This window comes from Ranitomeya variabilis, chromosome 4 (genome assembly GCF_051348905.1).
Source record: "Ranitomeya variabilis isolate aRanVar5 chromosome 4, aRanVar5.hap1, whole genome shotgun sequence".
Taxonomy (NCBI): Eukaryota; Metazoa; Chordata; class Amphibia; order Anura; family Dendrobatidae; genus Ranitomeya; species Ranitomeya variabilis.
In genome coordinates, this window is record NC_135235.1 from 722,325,473 (window position 1) to 722,348,819 (window position 23,347).

Consider the following 23,347-nt stretch of genomic DNA (forward strand, 5'->3'; position numbering starts at 1 on the left):
GGCGGGGAATGTCGTAACACAGTCTTTGCAACATAATACAGTCCTAGCACAATAAACCACAGTTCCAAGGCACACATGACCTGATTCTTCAGGCTTAAGTAGATCCTGTTCGTGACGCCAAGTTGTAGCGCCCCCACTGCCGCAGGGCCGAGGGGTACCCGGTACCGGGCCTCTGAGTCTCTGCTCTGGGGTTGTCACGGCGGCTAGGCCCCGGTCCGTGACCCTGCCGTGGGGCGCACAGGGGATTACTAGGAGTGGATGATGGTAGTGGTGGTGCGGTGCAGTAAATAACGAGGACACCAGGTTGCAGTCTCTTTACCTCTTTACTGAAGATCTCTGAGTCCACAGTCCAGAATATGGTTCACCAGGCTGCGCAAGTCCGGCTGGTCTGATGGCACCTCCAGAGTTCTCTTCACAGGTGGAAATCTGTGCCTTCCTTCTAGCGCTATGTGTTGCGGTCCTTCCCTGCTGTGCTTACGGAAAGTCCCCACAACCGTTGTGTCTGTTTCTTAAGTTCCCTCACAACTCGATTAAATGATGTTCTTCTAATCCTCCGTCCCTCCCTGTTGTTCTGGTTGGGACGGCACCCGTATGACGGGTAGGCTCGGAGCTCTTCCGGGACCCTAGAGTCGCCCCTCTCCACAAGTTGCCCCCCAAGACTGCATAGGTGATTTAAGTTAGACAGCCCGCCTTAGACTGACTGTCCTGCCGCTGTTTAGAGTATTGCTTGAAGCTGAATGTTATAATACTCCCTCGGCGTTCCGGCCACCGGTAGTGCGCCTCAGTAGGGTGTTGCTCCGGTCTTACAGCACGACCCCTACTGGTATACTCCTTTTGCTTGATCTCGTTTCTCACTCAGCACAATCTATCTCGCTTCTAGTCCTTCCTTGGGCACCGCCGCTACCCGGAGCAGGCGCGGTCCCGTTACGTTCGTTCAAGTTGCCAAGCCTCTGTCAGGATCCCACCCCTGACAGAGACCCTACTGTATCTTCCCCCACAACACCCTCTGCCACAAGGGGTTGCCTGGTTCCAACCCAGTCAGCTTTCTGATCTAACTTCCTGCCTGACCCCCAGTTTACCCACTATGGTGGGGAGTGGCCTAATGAATAGAACCCTTAGCTCCCCCCGGAGGCCCAGCTGTGAAATGTATTGGTGTCTGTGATACCTGATCAGATGAACTCCTTCAGTGCCGTCAGACGCACCATAGCTCCCCATAGTGGCGGAGCCACAGTACTGCAACGACCAGGACTCTGGGGTGCTGCACTCCCCCCTGGTTAAACACAGTACTCCGGGACTGGGAAGAAAACAACAATACAAGTTAGCAAAAAGACATACAGTTTTGTTGAGTGCAATAACAATAAGTATACTTGAACAGGCTTCCCTTTATGGGAGGTAAGGACACTTGAACGTTACAAACATGGTTAACATTATAAATTACAGGCTATAAATAACTCCTGTTACCCAACCGGGTATTCTACTTAGTGCAAAATCGTTGAACAATAATTTAACATCGCCTTTAAGGACATACACTCTTTATCCACTAAAGACCTTCCTATAATCACATTATAAGGTAATTTAACTTTCTCATTCTCCTTCTTTAAATCTGCAGGACCGCCTGTCCTATCGGCACCAGACCTACTGCCTCTCCTTTCGGTTACAGGACCGCCCCGTTCAGCCAGGGCCTACTGCCTTTTCAGCTACTATACACAGTATAGAACATACCATTTCTTTCAGTTTAAGAGCACTGAGCCATCTCGACATGACTCCTATCAGGACTCAGGGTTTACCTTCTATCCTAACTATCTATTATCATTATCAAAACATTTTCTTTTGAACATTAAGCCTAAGCCTTCTCATTATCTTTCTTTCTTTCATGCATGCTGGACACCACGTCTATCCCTACGGGTCCACTGCATCCTTCTTTTATCTTTCACCTTTTACTTCTCAGAGCACATCATCAGTATTTCTTCACATTTAACTAATTAAATACATATAACTTTCTCATGTAAACATTATCATCACTTTCTTTGGTCAAGACATTATTGCTTCCAATCTTAAAGCAATATCACGGTTTAAGCGCAACAAATGAACATCCCCTTTAAGAGGGGACCAAGTCTTTATGAGGTAGCACGCCTTCTTAAGCTACCAGTCCATACTAAGCAAAGGTTCCAGTGTGGTATCTTCACAAAGAGTCCTTCTTTAAGTAAAACCAGTAGGGAGCGCCTTTAATAAGGTGCAAACTATGTACAAGAAGTTCGGATCATGCACTGTTCATGATTTCAGCAGTTCTAGAAACTTGTGCAAATAAAACTTTAGAAAAATCAAACAAAAACAAAACAATAGGGATCCCAGGTCCACAGAAGGATCCCCTTAAGAGTTTACCCTAAACGGGTATTAACAGCAACATAGGAGAACGGTAAAACAACAACTATTTACATTGCTCAGTGTATCGAGGTTTATTTCTCCAAGTCTGGGGGTGGCTTCCGTGAGTACCGGCCTCCTCCCGCCACCACATAAAGGGCATCTGCACCCTGGATAGGGGTCTGGGTACTCACGGTTCTCCTTGGAGTGATGGTCCGCAAGCATTTGGCACACAGGGAGATTGGGGCAATGACCACTGGTTTCGAGGAGTCATCAGAGGGTGGTACTGTCACTTCTGGCTTGTATTTGGACACGTGCAGGGCGTACCACCCCTTGTCTCCCCAGTGGCGGGTGTACCGAACCCGGTCTCCTGGGTAAAGATCCCGGCCTGGGTGTCCATCGATGAGGTGCGCCTCTACATCCCGCCGGTTCACAAACACTTCCAATGCAAGACCGGGCTCCTTGATGAAGCCCCAACCTCCCTGCAGCCGGAAGGTGTTGACCACGCCATGGCGCTGCGGGCCCCAGTTCTCCTCAGCAACCTGCCTGACTTGGGTTTTAATCCGAAGGTCCTTCTCTCGCTCAGCCTGACGCCGGAGCGCCTTCTTGCGGGCCCACTCTTCTTCTTGCTGGCGCAGCTGCTGGCGGTATTCCTTCTGATGGATGACCTCAATACTCTCCCCTTCCTCCTGGGCATCTCCTGGAAACCCCATCAGATTGGTAGTGGCCGCGCGGGTCCATTTGAAGGTTACCCATTCCCCCGGGAGCTGCGTGGGTAGTTTGATGGGTCTTAGGGGGCTATCGGCCGTCTGCAGAGTTTCCCAGGGCCTCTCGCATTCGAGGTGACTACACACCCGCCCGGGTGGTCGTGGTGGGGGTGAGTCTACGTCCACCAGCAAGGGCTCTTCAATCGCCACGCCGGAATCGGCGCGGTTACCTGCTTCCGACGCATCTCCGGGGCCGGTCTCCTCCGTTGTCGGCTGCGGGATCGATGCCTGGCACGGGTGCGGCTCCTCGCCAGGGGTGGTTGCTCGCTGGCACAGACTCCGGAACTGCCGGCACAGCTCCTCCACTTCCGCCCCGAGGATTTCCTGATTGCAGCCTGGTAAGGACTCCGTCGGCTCCCATTGGCAGAACCTGGCACGGGTCTTCTCTCCCTCTCCGGGGTGACTTCCGCGCTCCATGCCGCCAATCGGATTCTGCCTCGTGGCCTCCAGAAGTTCTTGCCCCTCCCCGTCCGGAGGGCGGCCTTTCTCTCCTCCACCATCCCACACTAGGAGGCGGGCCCTTCTCCTTGATGGGCATATTCTCTGGACATAGTAATATCGGTGAGGGGCGGGCTCCATCTTCACGCCACTCTTCCAAGCTACGCCCACGATGACACGCCCCATGCTCCCTGCGCACCACATAGTGTTATAATGGCGGCGGTTTTGGCGGGGAATGTCGTAACACAGTCTTTGCAACATAATACAGTCCTAGCACAATAAACCACAGTTCCAAGGCACACATGACCTGATTCTTCAGGCTTAAGTAGATCCTGTTCGTGACGCCAAGTTGTAGCGCCCCCACTGCCGCAGGGCCGAGGGGTACCCGGTACCGGGCCTCTGAGTCTCTGCTCTGGGGTTGTCACGGCGGCTAGGCCCCGGTCCGTGACCCTGCCGTGGGGCGCACAGGGGATTACTAGGAGTGGATGATGGTAGTGGTGGTGCGGTGCAGTAAATAACGAGGACACCAGGTTGCAGTCTCTTTACCTCTTTACTGAAGATCTCTGAGTCCACAGTCCAGAATATGGTTCACCAGGCTGCGCAAGTCCGGCTGGTCTGATGGCACCTCCAGAGTTCTCTTCACAGGTGGAAATCTGTGCCTTCCTTCTAGCGCTATGTGTTGCGGTCCTTCCCTGCTGTGCTTACGGAAAGTCCCCACAACCGTTGTGTCTGTTTCTTAAGTTCCCTCACAACTCGATTAAATGATGTTCTTCTAATCCTCCGTCCCTCCCTGTTGTTCTGGTTGGGACGGCACCCGTATGACGGGTAGGCTCGGAGCTCTTCCGGGACCCTAGAGTCGCCCCTCTCCACAAGTTGCCCCCCAAGACTGCATAGGTGATTTAAGTTAGACAGCCCGCCTTAGACTGACTGTCCTGCCGCTGTTTAGAGTATTGCTTGAAGCTGAATGTTATAATACTCCCTCGGCGTTCCGGCCACCGGTAGTGCGCCTCAGTAGGGTGTTGCTCCGGTCTTACAGCACGACCCCTACTGGTATACTCCTTTTGCTTGATCTCGTTTCTCACTCAGCACAATCTATCTCGCTTCTAGTCCATCCTTGGGCACCGCCGCTACCCGGAGCAGGCGCGGTCCCGTTACGTTCGTTCAAGTTGCCAAGCCTCTGTCAGGATCCCACCCCTGACAGAGACCCTACTGTATCTTCCCCCACAACACCCTCTGCCACAAGGGGTTGCCTGGTTCCAACCCAGTCAGCTTTCTGATCTAACTTCCTGCCTGACCCCCAGTTTACCCACTATGGTGGGGAGTGGCCTAATGAATAGAACCCTTAGCTCCCCCCGGAGGCCCAGCTGTGAAATGTATTGGTGTCTGTGATACCTCGTCAGATGAACTCCTTCAGTGCCGTCAGACGCACCATAGCTCCCCATAGTGGCGGAGCCACAGTACTGCAACGACCAGGACTCTGGGGCGCTGCATATATACTTTATATATTAGTTTTGTGTGTAGGCAAAGGAACAGTTAACAGTTATAATATTGTTATTGTTATTTTTTTCTATAATAAGGCTGCTATTTTACGGTTGAAGTGTTTGTACTGGCACCTAGATACAGGAAAGATATATATCTTTGTTCCTTGTTAGCCAGTAGATAGAAAAATATTTAGAATCGAGAGTCCTCAGTGGTTGATACCTTTTAGTGGCTAACTGAAAAGATGGTAACAATTTGCAAGCTTTCGAGACTAGTATCACAGAATCATAGAATGGTAGAGTTCGAAGGGACCTCCTGGGTCATCTGGTCCAACCCCCTGCTCAAAGCAGGATTCACTAAATCATCCCAAACAGATGACGGTCCAGCCTCTGTTTGAAGACTCACCACCTCTCGTGGCAGCCTGTTCCACTCATTGATCACCCTAACTGTCAAAAAGTTTTTTCTAATATCTAATCTGTCTCCTTCCATTCAGTTTCATCCCATTGCTTCTAGTCTTTCCTTGTGCAAATGAGAATAAAGATGATCCTTCTACAATGTGACAGCCCTTGAGATATTTGTAGACAGCTATTAAGTCTTCTCTCAGTCTTCTTTTTTGCAAGCTAAACATTCCCAAATTCTGTAAATGTTCCTCATAGGACTTGGTTTGCAGACCAGTCACCATTCTGGTCGCTCTTCTTTGAACTAGCTCCAGTTTGTTGAGGTCTTTTTTTAAAATGTGGTGCCCAAAACTGGATACAGTATTCCAGATGAGATCTGACAGGAGTAGAGGGCAATAATGACTTCACGTGATCTAGACTGTTTGCTTCTGTTAATACATCCCAGGATTGTATCTACCTTTTTTGCTGCCTTTTTTGCTGCTGCATCACACTGGTGACTCATGTTTAGTCTGTGATCTATTAATATTCCCAAGTGTTTTTCACATGTGCTGTTGCTTAGCCCTATTCCTCCCATTCTGTATGTTTTTTTCATTTTTATTGCCCAGATGTACAGATGTTTGCATTTTCCCTGTTAAAAACCATTCTGTTAGTTGCTGCCCACTGCTCCAGTTTATTTATATATTTTTGAATCCTCTCTCTTCTCTAGTATTAGCTATCCCTCCTAGCTTTGTGTCATCAGCAAATTTAATCAGTTTGCCCTCAATTCTTTCATCTAAATCATTGATAAAGATGTTGAACAATACAAAGCCCAGGACAGAGCCCTGTGTTACCCCACTTGAAACATTTTTCCAACTGCATTTGCAGCCATTTACAACCACTCTTTGGGTCCGATCACTAAGCCAGTTATGAATCCACCTAACAGTTGCCTCGTCCATTCCATAATTAGTCATTTTTTCAATAAGGATTGTGTGAGATACTTTGTCAAATGCTTTGCTGAAGTCAAGATATACTACATCTACAGCATTTCCCTGATCCACCCAGTCAGTGATTCTGTCATAGAAGGAAATTAAGTTAGTCTGACGTGACTTATTAGTTACAAACCCATGCTGACTCTGTTTAATCACTTCATTCTTATCCAGGTACTTACTTACATGTTGTTTAATAATTTGTTCAAAGATTTTTCCTGGTATAGATGTCAGACTCACCAGCCTATAGTTCCCTGGGTCCACCTTCTTCCCCTCCGGTCTCTTCATCAGGCTCAGTATAATAAAATCTGAAGAATCACATATTTATACACAACACAGCACAGAAATAATGAAATAGATAAGAAAAGTGACGTGAAGGAGAACTATCATTATGGGAGAGGGATAGAGAGTTGTGGCCATAAATATTGGAACAGTTCATAGATAAGGAGTGTGAAAGTTTTATTGTCCTGTGATTGGGGTCTGGTTCTGTGTTGTGATGCCCCCATATGGTGTGAGGAGCAAATTCCTTAATTGATGTAAAAAGACATAAATCAATGCGACACATTCATTCAAGTTCAAATTGCACGCTCTGGGCTGTGCGGTGACTTCATGCTTCCTACAGTCAGGCCAGGAACCGGGGGGGTGGGCCTGAACATACGTCACACACAGAGCCCAGCCGCCCCTCTCCCGCTTCATTCTACCATGTTAGACAGCCGGGGAAATGAACTGGTTCTCGGTCACATAGCGCACTGACCCCGCCCACCTGCCATCCAACCCTTCACTACAGGGGATGAGTAACAAGCAGCCTGGCCGTGTCACCCCCCCTCCCCCTCCATTGTACCATGTTACACACGGCCTGGAAGATGAACACATTCTTGGCTGCATAGTACACTGACCTCCCCCCCCACTGGCCTGACACCGAAGAGCACAGGGGGCTGCCCGGCCGCGTCACATCTTGCCGCCCCTTGCCCTCCATTCTGCCATGTTACACACAGCCAGGGAGATGAAGTGGCTGCCATAGCACACTGACCCTGCCCTCCGGCGAAACAGAGCAGAGCACAGGGGGATGAGTGACAAGCCGCCAAGCTGCAAAACATACTAACCTCGCCCCCCGTATTTCACGTCCCCGTTTTAAGTCATTTGAGCCTCTTTTTAAGTAATTTTTTTTGGACAATCAACCTCCGGAGGGTGCCCTGATGCTAACACACACACACTTAAAATCCGATCTGTGATGAAAAAGTGACTCTGACCCCATTTTTTGGGGTCTTTTTTATCGCACCAGAATTTAAATGTGTGCTTAAGCATCAGCTAAGGATTCCTCAGATTTTCCCACAAAAAACACATGCGGTTATAAAAAAAAAAACGCATGTGTTTTTTATGTAAAACACACCGGACACGCCCCCAGATCTCTCAGTGTCAGGGGGGAGGGGGTGTGGGTCACAGATGTGCAGAAAACCCATTGAGTGTCAGAGGTTACCGCCGCAGTAATCATATGTGCGGATAAGCTCACGTTCACCAAAGGACCCATTTTTATGCTCATTAGGTGATTTACGGCATCAAAACATAAACTTTATTTTTTACTGGCACGGTCGGAAAAAAAAAAGTGCGGATACGCTCCGTTTGCCGCAGCGCCCAATTTTACGCTCCCCAGTCGATTTAGGGCGTCAAAACGTTGAGACTGACCTTAGCAATGATGTACAAGGTGTGAGATGGGGCAAGAGACTGTTGGGGATAAAGGAATTTTCTAATTTTACCCCAATGTGGCAAAATCAATGACTGGTGGAGTTTGACAAATTTACTGGTTTCAGAGGTTGGCAATGAAGGGGAATTTAAACTTTAGATCAGTTAATAGAAAATGGAACACTTAAAAGATTTAACAAGCTTAAACAATAGTTTGGATTGCCTCACAGGCTCTTCTTTCGATACCAACAACTTAGGCATGCATATCTAAGGCTACGTTCACATTTGCGTTGTGCGCCGCAGCGTCGTCGCCGCAACAAAACGCATGCGTCGTGCGGCCCTATCTTTAACATTGGGGCCGCATGGCGCCGCATGTACATGCGTTTTGGTGCGTTGTACGCCCCATGCGGCGTTAGGGCGCACCTGTCAGGGCGCGGCAAACGCAACATGTTGCATTTTTTTTTGCGGCGCTGACTTTTTAAAAAACGCATGCGTCGTGTTTGCGTCGTTTTTGCGTCGTCGATGCGCCTTTTTTCCTATTCACTTGTATTGACAACGCAGACAACGCAAGTACTTGCGTCGTGGTGCGTTGTACGACGCATGCGTTTCCAATAAAAAATGCAAAACATTGTATAGACTTTGGGGGGGCGCATGCGGCGCAAAACGCTGCGTTTTTTGTTCAAAACGCAACTGCGTTTTTGTTTGCGTTGTGCGTTGCGACGACGCTGCGGCGCACAACGCAAATGTGAACGTAGCCTAACTCAGTTTAGCGCTGCGGCACCGGATATACGAAATAAATATTTACTAGACTCAATAGCGGAGGCAAAATACATGACTGGCTTAATTTCAAACTTCTATCAGAATCTCTCACAGTCTCGCATGGGAGACCATCCCCTGACAGCTACATTAAAATAGGAAGCAGATGTGATGCTGATTATGGAAGTTTTGAATCCCCGATGGCTGTAGGTCTTTCACACATTTTTTATCAAGCTCGCAAACGTATTGCGCAACATTGGCCAGACGCTCAACCACCAACAGTTAATTAGTTAATAAATAAGCAAAACAATATTATTTGGAAATTTGACAACATCTGGGGATCCTGGTTGACTGTTCCAGGCCTACAATCTGGAATACTCCTGAGAGATAACCTGGCAACTTCTGGCTTCAGGAACATTTGTAGTATGATCAATCCAGATTAAATGATGTAAGTAGGGCGAGTACGCAGTGCAAACTAATTATGATAACTGAATGGCAGATATTCTAATGTATACACATCACAAAAAAAATATGAAGAAATAATTCTCTAGAGTGTTATCAGGGGAGGGGGGGGGTGTAAGAGAATGGTCAGTCATAATATACTGAACAGCCATGTTGGCTCTAGCAGCCATCTTGTGCAAAGTTAGAACCTAACTAATTCTAAGATGTACTTCTGAAAGTCATAGACAGATTGGAGACACAAGATGAGATCATAGCCATTAGCAGGTATAGTGGACATGCACACAGGTTAATTGGAGCAGCTGCAGGGCCATGAGAATAGAAAAAGGGTAATGAATAACAAAAAAGCTTGGGCACTCCAATGAAAATTTATTGTCCAATGTAGACCAATGAGGCAAATGCCTCCACCATACAACAAAGAAAAAATACAGGATGACCCGACTGAAAGACAGATTAACTTTTGCAACGTTTCGGCACGGACATGCCTTTCTCAAGCTGAATCTGCTGTAGAAGGGGGTCCAAGGTAATGGGACCTAGTCTCCTATCATGCCTGAATGGTGTGGGGGCACCGACCACGAGTGCCAGAGTGAGCCTCGTGGTTGGGAAAGTTAATCTATCTTTCAATCGGGTCATCCTGCATTTTTTCTTTGTTGTATGGTGGTGGCATTTGCCTCATTGGTCTACATTGGACAATACATTTTCATTTGAGTGCCCAAGCTTTTTTTGTTATTCATTGCTAACTAATACCTTGGAGCACCACCTCGTATTACCCGGGAGCACCCCCTATATTCCCTAAAATAGAAAAAGGGTAAACATATGATAATAAATAAGTGTATTAAGTGAACAATGACAGTTACTAAGAGGAACATGGAGATTTACGAGTTCTAATGGAGTTGGGTGTAAAGAGCCTCAAAGTCATTACATGTAACAATTTTATGCTTCATCCATGAATATGTGTTTTTCTATGCAGTATGATGTTATCATGTATACGCCTTTTGCTGCAAGGTGCAGCTTTCTTTGTCTGTATCATGTATAAAAAGCCCCTGTTACTGTTGTTCGGGGCCATTCCATCGCCATTCTGCAGCCATGCCACATCATGGCCATGATAAGGCCAGACCATCGTCAGATGTCCCAGCGTTAGTTTGTCTGTCTAGACTTCAGTTCGTGCTCACATGCTTTATTTCAATGACTATCCATGTGCTGTCCTGCTGCGAAATCTCTGAATAAACTTCAGTCTCAGCTTGATAAGAGAATTGTCTACATATTTTTCCCGGCTCTTCCAGCTCTCAGTAAGGACTTTCTTAAAGGGAAGGTGCCATCAAAAAAAAAAAATTTCCAGCGATTGAAAAAAATGTAAAGAATTAATGTTTACATTTTCTTAAAAAATATTATCATTTGTTTTTAATTTAGTAAAATATGAAAAATAATTTTAAAAGGTTTGGCATTTCCACTTTTAAACACTAGGGGGAGCAGCTAATGAAATTTGACAAAAACCTGGTGTACAACTAGCTCACATTACTGCACTGCAGTAATTATGGGCTGAGTCTGCTGACGTGTGTGATGTCTCCTCTCCTCCCCTTCTGGTGTTTGCTAGGGGATGAGAGGATTCAGGAACACAGTGTGCAGCCATTTTGTTGGTGACTGCAAAGTTATACTGACAAGTAGACAGTCACCGAAGATGGCAGGCAGCAAGGATTCTGGGAGATATATGGTGGAGGGAGCAGGGTGACAGCAGCACAGAGTATTTCAGGAGAGCAGTGTGCTGGTCTATGGGGGGCACCCTGTTTGGTGCGCAGAGCAGCCAGGGATTGTACATAGAGCGCTGTCTTTTATACACATGGATGGACCGTCTCCTCAGAAATCCAGGAAACATTTCTGCTGATTGATGGCCTGTTCTGATCCAGACTTTGCATGCAAAGACCCCATTCCCCTCCTCAGATCCTGTCCTGGCGATGTGTGAAAGCGAGGTGACAGGCGCAGTCCGGGGTGATGCTGGGAAGGAAATGTAGCCATATAGTAACGATAAACATGAGACCCCTCTCTTCAGCTGCCTCACCAGCCCTCCCCTCACTGCACCTAACTGGAGGTCATGCTGCCCCTCTATTACCCCAGACCCGCGTGCAGCTGCTCAACCGGAACCACCCTAGATTGGGTCCCCTTTCTTCAGATAATACTTCCATAGTGTTCTCACATAATACTGCCATATAGATCACTCATAATACCGCCATATAGAGCACACATAATACTGTCCTATAGTTCTCACATAATACCATCATATAGATCGCAAATAACGACGCCAGAGTGTTCTCACATAATACCGCCATATAGAGCACACATAATACCGACATATAGAGCACACATAATACCGCCATATAGAGCATACCGCCATATAGATCTCACATAATACCGCCATATAGAGCACACATAATACCGCCATATAGAGCACACATAATACCGCCATATAGAGCACACAATACCGCCATATAGAGCACACAATACCGCCATATAGAGCACACATAATACTGCCATATAGAGCACACATAATACCGACATATAGAGCGCACATAATACAGAGCACACAATACCGCAATATACTTCCCACATAATACCGTCATATAGATCTCACATAATACCACCAGTGTTCTCACATATCGCCATATAGATCACACATAATACTGCCATATATATCAAACATAATACCGCCATATACATCACATAGTACCGCCATATACTTCTCACATAACGACGCCATATACACTCACCGGCCACTTTATTAGGTACACCATGCTAGTAACGGGTTGGACCCCTTTTGCCTTCAGAACTGCCTCAATTCTTCGTGGCATAGATTCAACAAGGTGCTGGAAGCATTCCTCAGAGATTTTGGTCCATATTGACATGATGGCATCACACAGTTGCCGCAGATTTGTCGGCTGCACATCCCAAAGATGCTCCATACAAGGCAGGATGGATCCATGCTTTCATGTTGTTTACGCCAAATTCTGACCCTACCATCCGAATGTCGCAGCAGAAATCGAGACTCATCAGACCAGGCAACGTTTTTCCAATCTTCTACTGTCCAATTTCGATGAGCTTGTACAAATTGTAGCCTCAGTTTCCTGTTCTTAGCTGAAAGGAGTGGTACCCGGTGTGGTCTTCTGCTGCTGTAGCCCATCTGCCTCAAAGTTCGACGCACTGTGCGTTCAGAGATGCTCTTAGGCCTACCTTGGTTGTAACGGGTGGCGATTTGAGTCACTGTTGCCTTTCTATCAGCTCGAACCAGTCTGCCCATTCTCCTCTGACCTCTGGCATCAACAAGGCATTTCCGCCCACAGAACTGCCGCTCACTGGATTTTTTTTCTTTTTCGGACCATTCTCTGTAAACCCTAGAGATGGTTGTGCGTGAAAATCCCAGTAGATCAGCAGTTTCTGAAATACTCAGACCAGCCCTTCTGGCACCAACAACCATGCCACGTTCAAAGGCACTCAAATCACCTTTCTTCCCCATACTGATGCTCGGTTTGAACTGCAGGAGATTGTCTTGACCATGTCTACATGCCTAAATGCACTGAGTTGCCGCCATGTGATTGGCTGATTAGAAATTAAGTGTTAACAAGAAGTTGGACAGGTGTACCTAATAAAGTGGCCAGTGAGTGTATATTGATAGCTCTATTTATTGTCCAGTTCGGATAATTTCTAGCTTTGAATTTCTTTTTTGTTTCATGGAATTCTTTCAATTTATCCTCTTCTTTGCTACAGTTTCTTTTTAACCTAGTGAACTCCCCTACTGGTATAGATTTTATCGTGTGGGCTGGATGGCTACTTTCGGCGTGTAAAATTGTATTGCCACTAATTGGTTTTATATGAGTTCGACTGGTAATTTCTTCACCGACAATACCACTCAATTCTAGATCTAATAAGGAGATGGATTTATCATCTTGAACATATGTAAATTTTATCCCAAATTTATTGGAATTGATGTATTCCACAAATCCCGGTATGGCAGACACATCACCCCCCCAAATAATGAGGGTGTCATCTATGTATCTGCCATACCAGGAGATGTGGTCAACAAATGGATTTTCAGCAGAATAAATGAATTCCTGTTCCCAGTATGCCATTGTCAAATTAGCCAGAGACGGCGAGTACTTTGCCCCCATTGGAACTCCCGACTTTTGAGCATACACTTCACCATCAAATGAAAAAATGTTGTGTTTCATTAGGAAAAATATTATTTTTAATAAATAATCTATTAGATTCTGAGAGTATTGACCATAGTCTTTTAAATGAAATTCTAGCGCTCTCATGGCTATATCATGAGGTATACTTGTGTATAATGAGACTACGTCACAACTTAACCAAACGTGATTTTTTTCCCATTTTCGATTTTTAAATATTCTTAGAATTTCTCTCGAATCTTTGATAAATCCTGGCATTTTTCTTACCATGGGTTGCAATAAAGAGTCTACCCATTCACATAGGTGTTCTGACATAGAGCCTATGCCTGATATTATCGGTCGCATGGCTGGTAAGCCTGTGCTTTTGTGCACCTTAGGGAGACCATACATAATGGGCATTTTTGGGGCTTCTACATGTAAATATTCAGCTTGTCTTTTATTTATGGTGGCTAGAAATATACCTTCTTCAATAAATTTAATGATTTTATCATTATATTCTTTAGTTGGGTTTTTTTTTCAATTTTTCATAGGTAGTACTATCAGATAGGAGTTCATACATTTTATCTTTATAATCACTTTCATTCAAAATGACTATTAGACCACCTTTGTCACTTCTCTTAATAATGATGTTTTTTTAGAGATTTTAGTTCATTAAGTGCTTTCCAATGCCGATGTGATAAGTTTTTTCTTTTTTTATTTTTATTTAAACTGTACTCCAAATCCTTTAAATCCTTCTCAACAAGTTCTTGGAATTTGTCCATGCAGTTTACTCTAGTCTGTATAGGATAGAAATATGGATTTTTTGTTTTTAAATTTTTCGATATATTGATGGACCCTTCCATTATTTCTGTTTGATTTTCTTTAGATAATTTCATTAGACAGTTTAGAGTGACCTGTTCTTTAAAATCAAGATTTTCAAATTAATTTATTTCCATATTGTGATCTTGATTTGTATCTGTTGTTTCATCTGAAAAAAAATGTTTTTTTAGTGTCAGATTTCTCACAAATTTGTTGATGTCATATGGCCATGTGTTAAATCGCTCAAAGTAAGCCAGCCTGAAGTAGGAGAACCTCTCGTGAAGCTCTCCAAGTCTGCCTGATTTTGATTAAAAAAAACTATAGAAAGGACTATAAAAATATATGTGCAACTAAGAAGAAACCTCTACGTGGGTTATCTACAAAGAAGTGAGAAGTTTTGTGCCTGGTAGCAAGAGGCTTTAAAAGGTGAGGGGAGACGCCTGACAAGCATAGTGAGTGAGGCTGGAAACACAGCCACACCTCTTTTGGTCGACTCAAACCAGCAGCGGGTCATCCAGACAGAGAGGTGTGAGAAGCATAGAATGGAGGGGTGACAGCTGCAGCAGCTGAGAGCAGTTATGTTACAGATTGACACTGCAGCTTTGAGATAAGGTGCTGATGTAGATACAGTTATAGACTGGAGAGTTAGGAGAATGGGTGAAGTAGTCCATAAAAAAAACAAGATATAGTGTCCCATCAGCTCCAGCTTATACAGACACAGTTGAGGAAAGATTTTGCAGATGATGAGGAAAGTGATGATTCATCCCAGGTGGAGTTTGATGCCGCTTCTACTCCTAGAACAGCCCCCGGCCAAATGTCCCTGGTCTATCGTAAATTTGTTAAAAAATTGTGTTTAATAAAACCTTAGATACTATGGACCAGAGTGATAAATTTGCTATGATGGAACAATTTGTGAAAAAAGTGCCCATGGAAAGAGTTTTTAAATCAGGAGTTTTGCAGAATGCAGAATCTATTGAAGATGTTGTGGAGGTTATGTTGACCAATGTTAGGACAATGCAGTCCGAGGTGAAGGGTGATGAGTCCAATGTTTTTGCGTTCCTTTCACCTCAGGGTGCATCTGCTGATTCAGGGAGCCCAGGAATTCCTGGGGTATGCGCAGCTGCCGAGAATGGGCAGGTCCCTTTTGTCAGATCCCCCCGGAATCCCACAAGGGGTCCTCCTGTGTGTTACTTTTGTGGGCAGCTTGGGCACTTTAGACATTTTTGTCTCAATTTTGTGCCTGGGACTAAACCCGAGAACCCCGGGTGCCATTTAATCCCCAACAGCCCCGGGAGTTCTCCAAACCTCCTTCCAGAGTTAGACCTCCGTATTTAGTAGTGAATGACCCTAGGCAGTATCAGCAGTATAACGGTCTTCAAATGGTTAATCCAGTCTCTCAGGAGCCTTCTGCTCCTGCTCTCTCACCAGTAGCTCCCAATCATTCATGCCCAGAGATCCATTCTATTCAAGGAGGGGTCACTCCTCCTTCTCCCTATGCTCCTTTGGTAAGGGAGCATGAGTACCCGACTCTTACTGAGGATCTCTTTGGGGCAGAGGTGGGAGCTGTAGAATGGAAGCCATGTCCAGATGGGGATGATGGATTTTTGGGGGTTTCCCACTGCAGGGAGCACCAACTGATGGGTTGCTTCCCCTGTTCCCCTTGCCTTCCTTTCCCCCCTTTCCATGGGCAAGGATGGAATACCTTATGTCAAAGGGAGAATAGAGAGGTTGCCGTGGGAAGTCATCCTCATCGATACAGGAGCCTCAGTCTCCGTAACAGGACACAAATTGCAGTCACCCCCTGGACTGCCTGAGACTACCACTTTGGTAGGATTTGAAGGCTCCTGTATTCAAGCAGAAAAAAGTCGTCCAGTGAACCTGAGATTTCAGGACGCAGGGGGATCGAAGAAAAGGGTCTTCGATGCATTTTTTTAGTAAATCCACAGTTGGGTCCACTATTCTGGGTACTGATGTTTTGGGAGCAATGGGAATTGTTGATTTGTGTAACAAAGTCGTGAGAGGGAACATAGAAGCGACTATTTGCTCTGTAATTGTACCTATGGAGGAGAAAGAGGAGAGTCACAAATTACCCATTGCCAGTCTAGGATCATGTACTAATGAAAATGTTGACAATGATATTTTAAAAAAATGAATTGAAGCACAGGTTCCCTGAATTGTGGATCTCAAAGAAAGCTGATTGTGGATTAATGCAAACTGAAGTTAAAATTGTTGGTGAAAGGGTGCCACCTTTCCATCACCGAGTATTGAATTCCTGAGGGTGCAATCCCTTACATAAGGGTTGTGGTCAGTGAATCGGAAAAACAAGGCTTTGTTGTAAAAGGCAATTCTCCATGTAACAGTCCCATTTTACCTGTAAAAAAGGAAGATGGTAGCTTTCAAATGGTTGTGGACTTGAGACTTGCAAATAAGTACACCCCCTCAGCAGCTTACCTTGTTGCATCTGTCCCTGAAGTTATGTCACAGCTGAGGAGTGATTGTAAAGTGTTTTCTTGTTTGGACATTGTAAATGGCTTTTTCTCAGTACCCCTAACACATGAATCTGTCCTCCGCTTTGCATTCACATTGAGAATGTGCAGTACTTGTTCACGCGGTTGCCCATGGGATTTCACAGTTCTCCTTTGTATTTCCATCAGTCATTGGCTCAGGTGTTAGAACCCCTTGGCTACGGAGTCAAAGTCCTACAATATGTTGGTGATTTATTAATTCAAACTGTCGATGAATGTGAACACAACGAGACCCTTGAAAATGTTTGTCAGGCTTTACAGGATGCAGGACTCAAAATGAGCTTAGATAAAGTAGAATTAATGAAGTCAGAGGTTACATTTCTGGGCGTGTCTGTCTTAGCAGAAGGAAAGAAGCTTATACATGATAGGGTTAAAGCAATTCAAGCTGTCCCCATACCAACTAATATTACTGAGCTTAGAAAATTCTTATTAATTTTTTCAGAGAATTTATTTAAGATTTTGCTCATTCGGATAAATCACTGTATGATTTACTAAAAGATGTTGATAATGATTTTGCCCGTCATTGTAGAGGGAGAAGCCTTGCAGGCTTTTGAAGGCTTGAAGCGCGCCCTTATAGCAGCCACTGCATTAGTTAACCCTGACCCTTCCCAATCCTTTTACATCCAAGCTGACACCGTTGATATATCTATTTCCTGGTGCTTTTACAAAGATGGTCCAAAGATAGCCCTGAAGTGTCCAGTCAGCTGTATAACCTAGACTACTACTCTAGGTTGCTCACTCCCAGGGAGAAAGGATTCATTCTGTGCATGAAGCACTTACTGGACTATGAATCAAGTGAGACACATAGTGGGATTTGCATCCTTAATTTTACAGACCCCACTGAAAATCCTACAGGTCTAAATTTGTTAAAGAAGCTTAGGTTATGGTTAAAAATTTCTGAACAATGGGACCCTGGAAGCTAATTGGGAAGGTACCTTTGATATTACTGATAAAAATTGGCCCCAAAGTTTTAGGAGTGGGCAGAGTTAACAAACCAAGGCACAAAGGTGTTAAAATTTTTCCCCATTGACCAGTGTAAGCTTCTTAATTATCTTACTGACATTTCTGGTAAGGACTGATACTCCACTTTTTTTCTCCTCTTCCCAGGTCAGCTGAAGATTTTCATATTTGATTCCTGGGACCATGAACCTACTGGATGATCGAGAGATGTTTCACACTATACAGTGGGACTCTGATAGTGTGAGAGGGGTAGAAGATCGGGAAAATCCGGAAACCAAAGAGAGAGAAGAAAAAGAGAATGACAGGGATCAAAAGACTTAACAATTCTGCAACTTATTTTTGGGGGGACTGTCATGATATGTACTTTTTTTTTCTCAGTCCTGTATTTTGTATAATATGTCATGATGTGGTGCGACTTCTCTTTGGTTGTATTTACTGTACACTTTGCAATGTTATGGGGTGTATGTAACTTAACCTGTCTCCTTCCCCCAATACTTGCAGCCCTGAGCTATAATGTAATTAAGCTTTGTCAATACCATTAGTGAATGAATAGCTATTCTTCCTCACAGCAGGTGGCTAGTCAAATGCACAGACTGGATAGACTAAGCGGAGCAGACAAGTCTAGAATCTTCTGGTGGACCCAACCATTGAATAGAAGGTGTGACCCCTACCCCCTTCCTGGGCTGATCCCAGGAGCTCAGACAATCCATTCTTATTTTGAGATCAGATGTGAGTTGACCCTTGAAGGAGAAGGAGTGGGGATTCTTAGCCGAGGCAAGACCCCACGTCCATCTGTGACTGAGGAAGCGAACGGGGCGAGACTTGAGCTGAGGACATATCTCGTCATTCGTGAGATTGTTTTGGGATCCGTTGGACTAATTGTGGACTATTGCTTTGTTAGCTGGCACAAGGATTATGGGGAGGTGCCCCCGAATCTGTTCCGTTGGACTAATTGTGGACTATTGCTTTGTTAGCTGGCACAAGGATTATCGAGTGGTGCCCCCGAACCTGTTCCATTGGACTAATTGTGGACTCTGTAGATCTACCTGCATGTGCTGTTCCAGCGTTCTTGATAGTAAATCTGTTGAATCATCCCTCGGCCTGTTGTCCCTTCTTGCTCTGCCGTACACCCCGTCACAGGGACTAATATTTTAATGACTTTATTTTGTTTTTGTGCTTTTTAAGGGATTTTTTGCCCTTCCACACACACACACACACACACACACAAGTACATAAAGCGATGAATTACATAGATAATCTTACTTTCAATAATTCACCAATAAATATTACAGCACTGTATGTTGCACTCTGGATAATAAACTGAACAGCCATGTTGGCTCTAGCAGCCATCTTGTGCAAAGTTAGAAACTAACTAATTCTAAGATGTACTTCTGAAAGACATAGACAGATTGGAGACACAAGATGAGATCATAGCCATTAGCAGGTATAGTTTGACATACACACAGGTTAATTGGAGCAGCTGCAGGGCCATGATAATAGAAAAAGGGTAAATGTATGATAATAATTAAGTGTATTAAGTGAACAATGACAGTTACTAAGAGGAACATGGAGATTTACGAGTTCTAATGGAGTTGGGTGAAAAGAGCCTCAAAGTCATTACATTTAACTATTTTATGCTTCATCCTTGAATGTGTGTTTTTCTACGCAGTATGATGTTGTTATGTATATGCCCTTTGCTGCAAGGTACAGATTTCTTTGTCTGTATCATGTATAAAAAGCCCCTGATTCCTTGTGGGGAATCGCGGGGATTCCGCACACATAGGAATGCATTGATCTGCTTACTTCCCGCATGGGGCTATGCCCACCATGCGGGAAGTAAGCGGATCATGTGTTGTTGGTACCCAGGGTGGAGGAGAGGAGACTCTCCTCCAGGCCCTGGGAACCGTATAATTGTTAAAAAAATAAAAATAAAAAATCATGATATCCTCACCTTCCGGCGTTCTCGGCAGTCTTCCCGCTCCTCGCGCTGCTCGTGTTCCCAATAATGCCTAGCGGCAATGGCCCTAGATGACGTAGTGGTCTCATGAGACCGCTACGTCATCACAGGTCATTCTCGCAATGCATTGCTGGGAACGGGAGCAGCGCGAGGAGCGGGAAGGCTGCTGAGGGCGCCGGAAGGTGAGGATATCATGATTTTTTATTTTTATTATTTTTAACATTAGATCTTTTTACTATTGATGCTGCATAGACCGCATCAATAGTAAAAAGTTGGTCACACTTGTCAAACACTGTTTGACAAGTGTGACTAACCTGTCAATCAGTTTTCCAAGCGATGCTACAGATCGCTTGGAAAATGCTAGCATTCTGCAAGCTAATTACGCTTGCAAAATGCTAGTGTTTAGCGGGAAAACACATGCCAATTCCGCATGCGTTTTTCCCACGGCAGCGAGTTCGGGAATTGCCGCTGAAATTTCCGTGGCAATTACGGACGTGTGCACGTCCTAACTGTTGTTCGGGGCCATTACATCGCCAACCTGCTGCCGTGCCACAACATGGCCGTTCCATCGCCATCCTGCAGCCATGCCACCTCATGGCCTGGCTAAGGCTGGACCATCGCCAGATGTCCCAGTGTTACTTTGTCAATCTGGACTTCTGTTCGTGCTCACATGCTTTATTTCACTGACTATCCATGTGCTGTCCTGCTGCAAAATCTCTGAATAAACTTCAGTCTCAGCTTGATAAGAGAATTGTCTACATATTTTTCCCGGCTCTCCCAGCTCTCAGTAAGGACTTTCTTACAGGGGGTTGTATTAGTTTGAATGAAAAAAAATTGAATCCTTGGAAGGAGATGATGACTTTATTGTATTTTATGTATAACAATAACATATAAGGATATCATGTAACATTGAAAATATCAAAATATCTTTGTTCTACTGATGTCTCTTCATAAATACTTAATTGTGTAATGTTCTTAATAAAAATGATCTAATAAAAAAGGGTGTCTTATAGTCCAAGAAATATGGTAAGTTTTACAGTAATTTCCATTTCTCATTCAATTATACATCTGTCTGTTATGTTTTTGTACAATTTGTCAATAACTTATATAGTTTGAGTTATTTTTGATGGTTAAGAACATGAAAAAATATTCTCCGCTGTGTGAATTCGTTGATGTTTAATAAGTTGTGATTTCTGGTTAAAACATTTCCCACATTCTGAACATGAAAAAGGCTTCTCCCCTGTGTGAGTTCTTTGGTGTATAACAAGAGGTGATTTATTTTTAAAACATTTCCCACATTCTGAACATGAAAATGGCTTCTCCCCTGTGTGAATTCTCTGATGCTTACGCAAATCTGATGCATGGTTAAAACATTTCCCACATTCTGAACAGAAAAAAGGCTGCTCCCCTGTGTGAGTTCTTTGGTGTATAACAAGATATGATTTATTTTTAAAACATTTCCCACATTCTGAACAGGAAAAAGGCTTCTCCACTGTGTGAATTCTCTGATGCTTACGCAAATCTGATGTATGGATAAAACATTTCCCACATTCTGAACATGAAAAAGGCTTCTCCCCTGTGTGAGTTCTTTGGTGTATAACAAGATATGATTTATTTTTAAAACATTTCCCACATTCTGAACAGGAAAAAGGCTTCTCCCCTGTGTGAGTTCTTTGGTGTCTAATCAGATGTGATTTCTGCTTAAAACATTTCCCACATTCTGAACATGAAAATGGCTTCTCCCCTGTGTGAGTTCTCTGGTGCTTAAGCAAATCTGATTTATGGTTACAACATTTCCCACATTCTGAACACGAAAAAGGCTTCTCCCCTGTGTGAGTTCTCTGGTGCTTAAGCAAATCTGATTTATTTTTATAACATTTCCCACATTCTGAACAGGAAAAAGGCTTCTCCCCCGTGTGAGTTCTTTGGTGTGTAACAAAATGTGATTTATAGTTAAAACATTTTCCACATTCTGAACAGGAAAAAGGCTTCTCCCCTGTGTGAGTTCTCTGGTGCTTAAGCAAATCTGATTTCTGGTTAAAACATTTCCCACACTTGGAACAAGAAAATCTGTTCTCTGCTGTGTTAATTGTTTTATGTTTAAGAAAATACTTTTCAAGGGGAATGTTATTTCCATATCCTGAAGGTGAAAACAGCTTCTTTGATTTAGGAGCAGTTCGTTTTTTAATGCTTATTTTGTGACTTTGATTTTCCTTAGTAGTCGGTAAAGAATCAGAAGACAGAACCTGTTTCAAAGGGTAAGATGACAGATCTTTGCTGTGAAGGGATGATGGTATATCTGGCGTAATGACATTCACATCAATTGCATCCTGTGTGATCTCAAGAGCTTCTGATTTAAAAACTGAAGATGTCAGCTGCCCCTCTGATCTCCTGGTACAGTAATCTGCTAAGAATAAAACCAATTATTATTCAATGAAATATCCTCAAAATAAGTATTTTTAAACATTTTTACTTAATCCCCCGAGAGTGGTTTGCACGTTAAAGACCGGGCCAATATTTACAATTCTGACCACTATTATGAGGTTATAACTCTGAAACGCTCCAGTGGATCCTGGTGATTCTGACATTGTTTTCTCGTGACATATTGTACTTAATGACAGTGGTAACATTTCTTTGATATGACTTGCATTTATTTGCGAAAAAAAACAGAAATTTGGCGAACATTTGGAAAATTTTGCAATTTTTCCAACTTTGAATTTTCATGCCCTTAAATCACACAGATCTGTCACACAAAATACATAATAAGTAACATTTCCCACATGTCTACATTACATCAGCACAATTTTAGAACCACATTTTTTTTTCGTTAGGGAATTATAAGGGTTAAAAGTTGACCAGCGATTTCTCAATTTTACAACACCATTTTTTTTTTCTTTTAAAGGACCACATTACATTTGAAGTCACTTTGAGGGGTCTATATGATAGAAAATACCCAAAAGTGACACCATTCTAAAAACTGCACCCCTCAAGGTGCTCAAAACCACACTCAATAAGTTTATTAACCCTTCAGGTGCTCCACAGGAATTTTTTGGAATGTTAAAAAAAAAAAGTGAACATTTAACTTTTTTTTTTCCACAAAAAATGTAATTCAGATCCAATTTGCTTTATTTTACCAAGGGTAACAGGAGAAATTGAACCCTAAATGTTGTTGAACAATTTGTCCCGAGTACGCCAATACTGCGTATGTGTAAACCAGTCCAGTGTAAACCACCTTTTGGGCGCATGGCAGAGCTCGGAAGGCAAGGAGAGAAGTTTTACTTTTTAATGCAAAATTGGCTGAAATTGAAATCAGACGCCATGTCGCGTTTGGAGAGCCCATGAAGGGACTACAAAGTGGAAACCCCCCACAAGTGACACCATTTTGGAATGCAGACCCCTTAAGGAACTTATCTAGATGTGTGGTGAGCACTTTGAACCCCCAAGTGCTTCACAGAATAGAGCCGTAAAAATAAAAAAAAAAATTTTTCACAAAAATGATCTTTTCACCCCCAATTTTTTATTCTCCAAAGGGTAACAGGAGAAATTTGACCCCAAACTTTCTTGTGCAATTTGTCCTGAGTACGCTGATACCCCATATGTGGGGGTAAATCACTATTTGGGCACATGGC

General features: G+C 44.0%; 3 protein-coding genes across 4 annotated transcripts in view; 2 read left to right on the forward strand and 1 right to left on the reverse strand.

Moving 5' to 3' along the window:
• Nucleotides 1–23,347, forward strand: part of LOC143766657 (uncharacterized) — a 1,190,188-nt gene that overhangs the window by 186,743 nt on the left and 980,098 nt on the right. The gene's annotated exons all lie outside the window — the stretch shown is intronic.
• The window catches only part of LOC143767085 (uncharacterized), a 108,637-nt gene that overhangs the window by 22,094 nt on the left and 63,196 nt on the right, over nucleotides 1–23,347 (forward strand). The window lies entirely within an intron of this gene.
• Nucleotides 20,561–23,347, reverse strand: part of LOC143766665 (uncharacterized) — a 32,143-nt gene continuing 29,356 nt past the window's right edge. Inside the window, exon 7 of one of the 2 annotated variants that reach the window (XM_077254509.1) lies at nucleotides 20,561–22,125. In XM_077254509.1, coding sequence (XP_077110624.1) covers nucleotides 20,849–22,125 — 1,277 coding nt within the window. In that variant the 3' untranslated portion in view covers nucleotides 20,561–20,848. The remainder of the gene's footprint in view (nucleotides 22,126–23,347) is intronic. The other variant, XM_077254508.1, reaches the window with a different exon arrangement.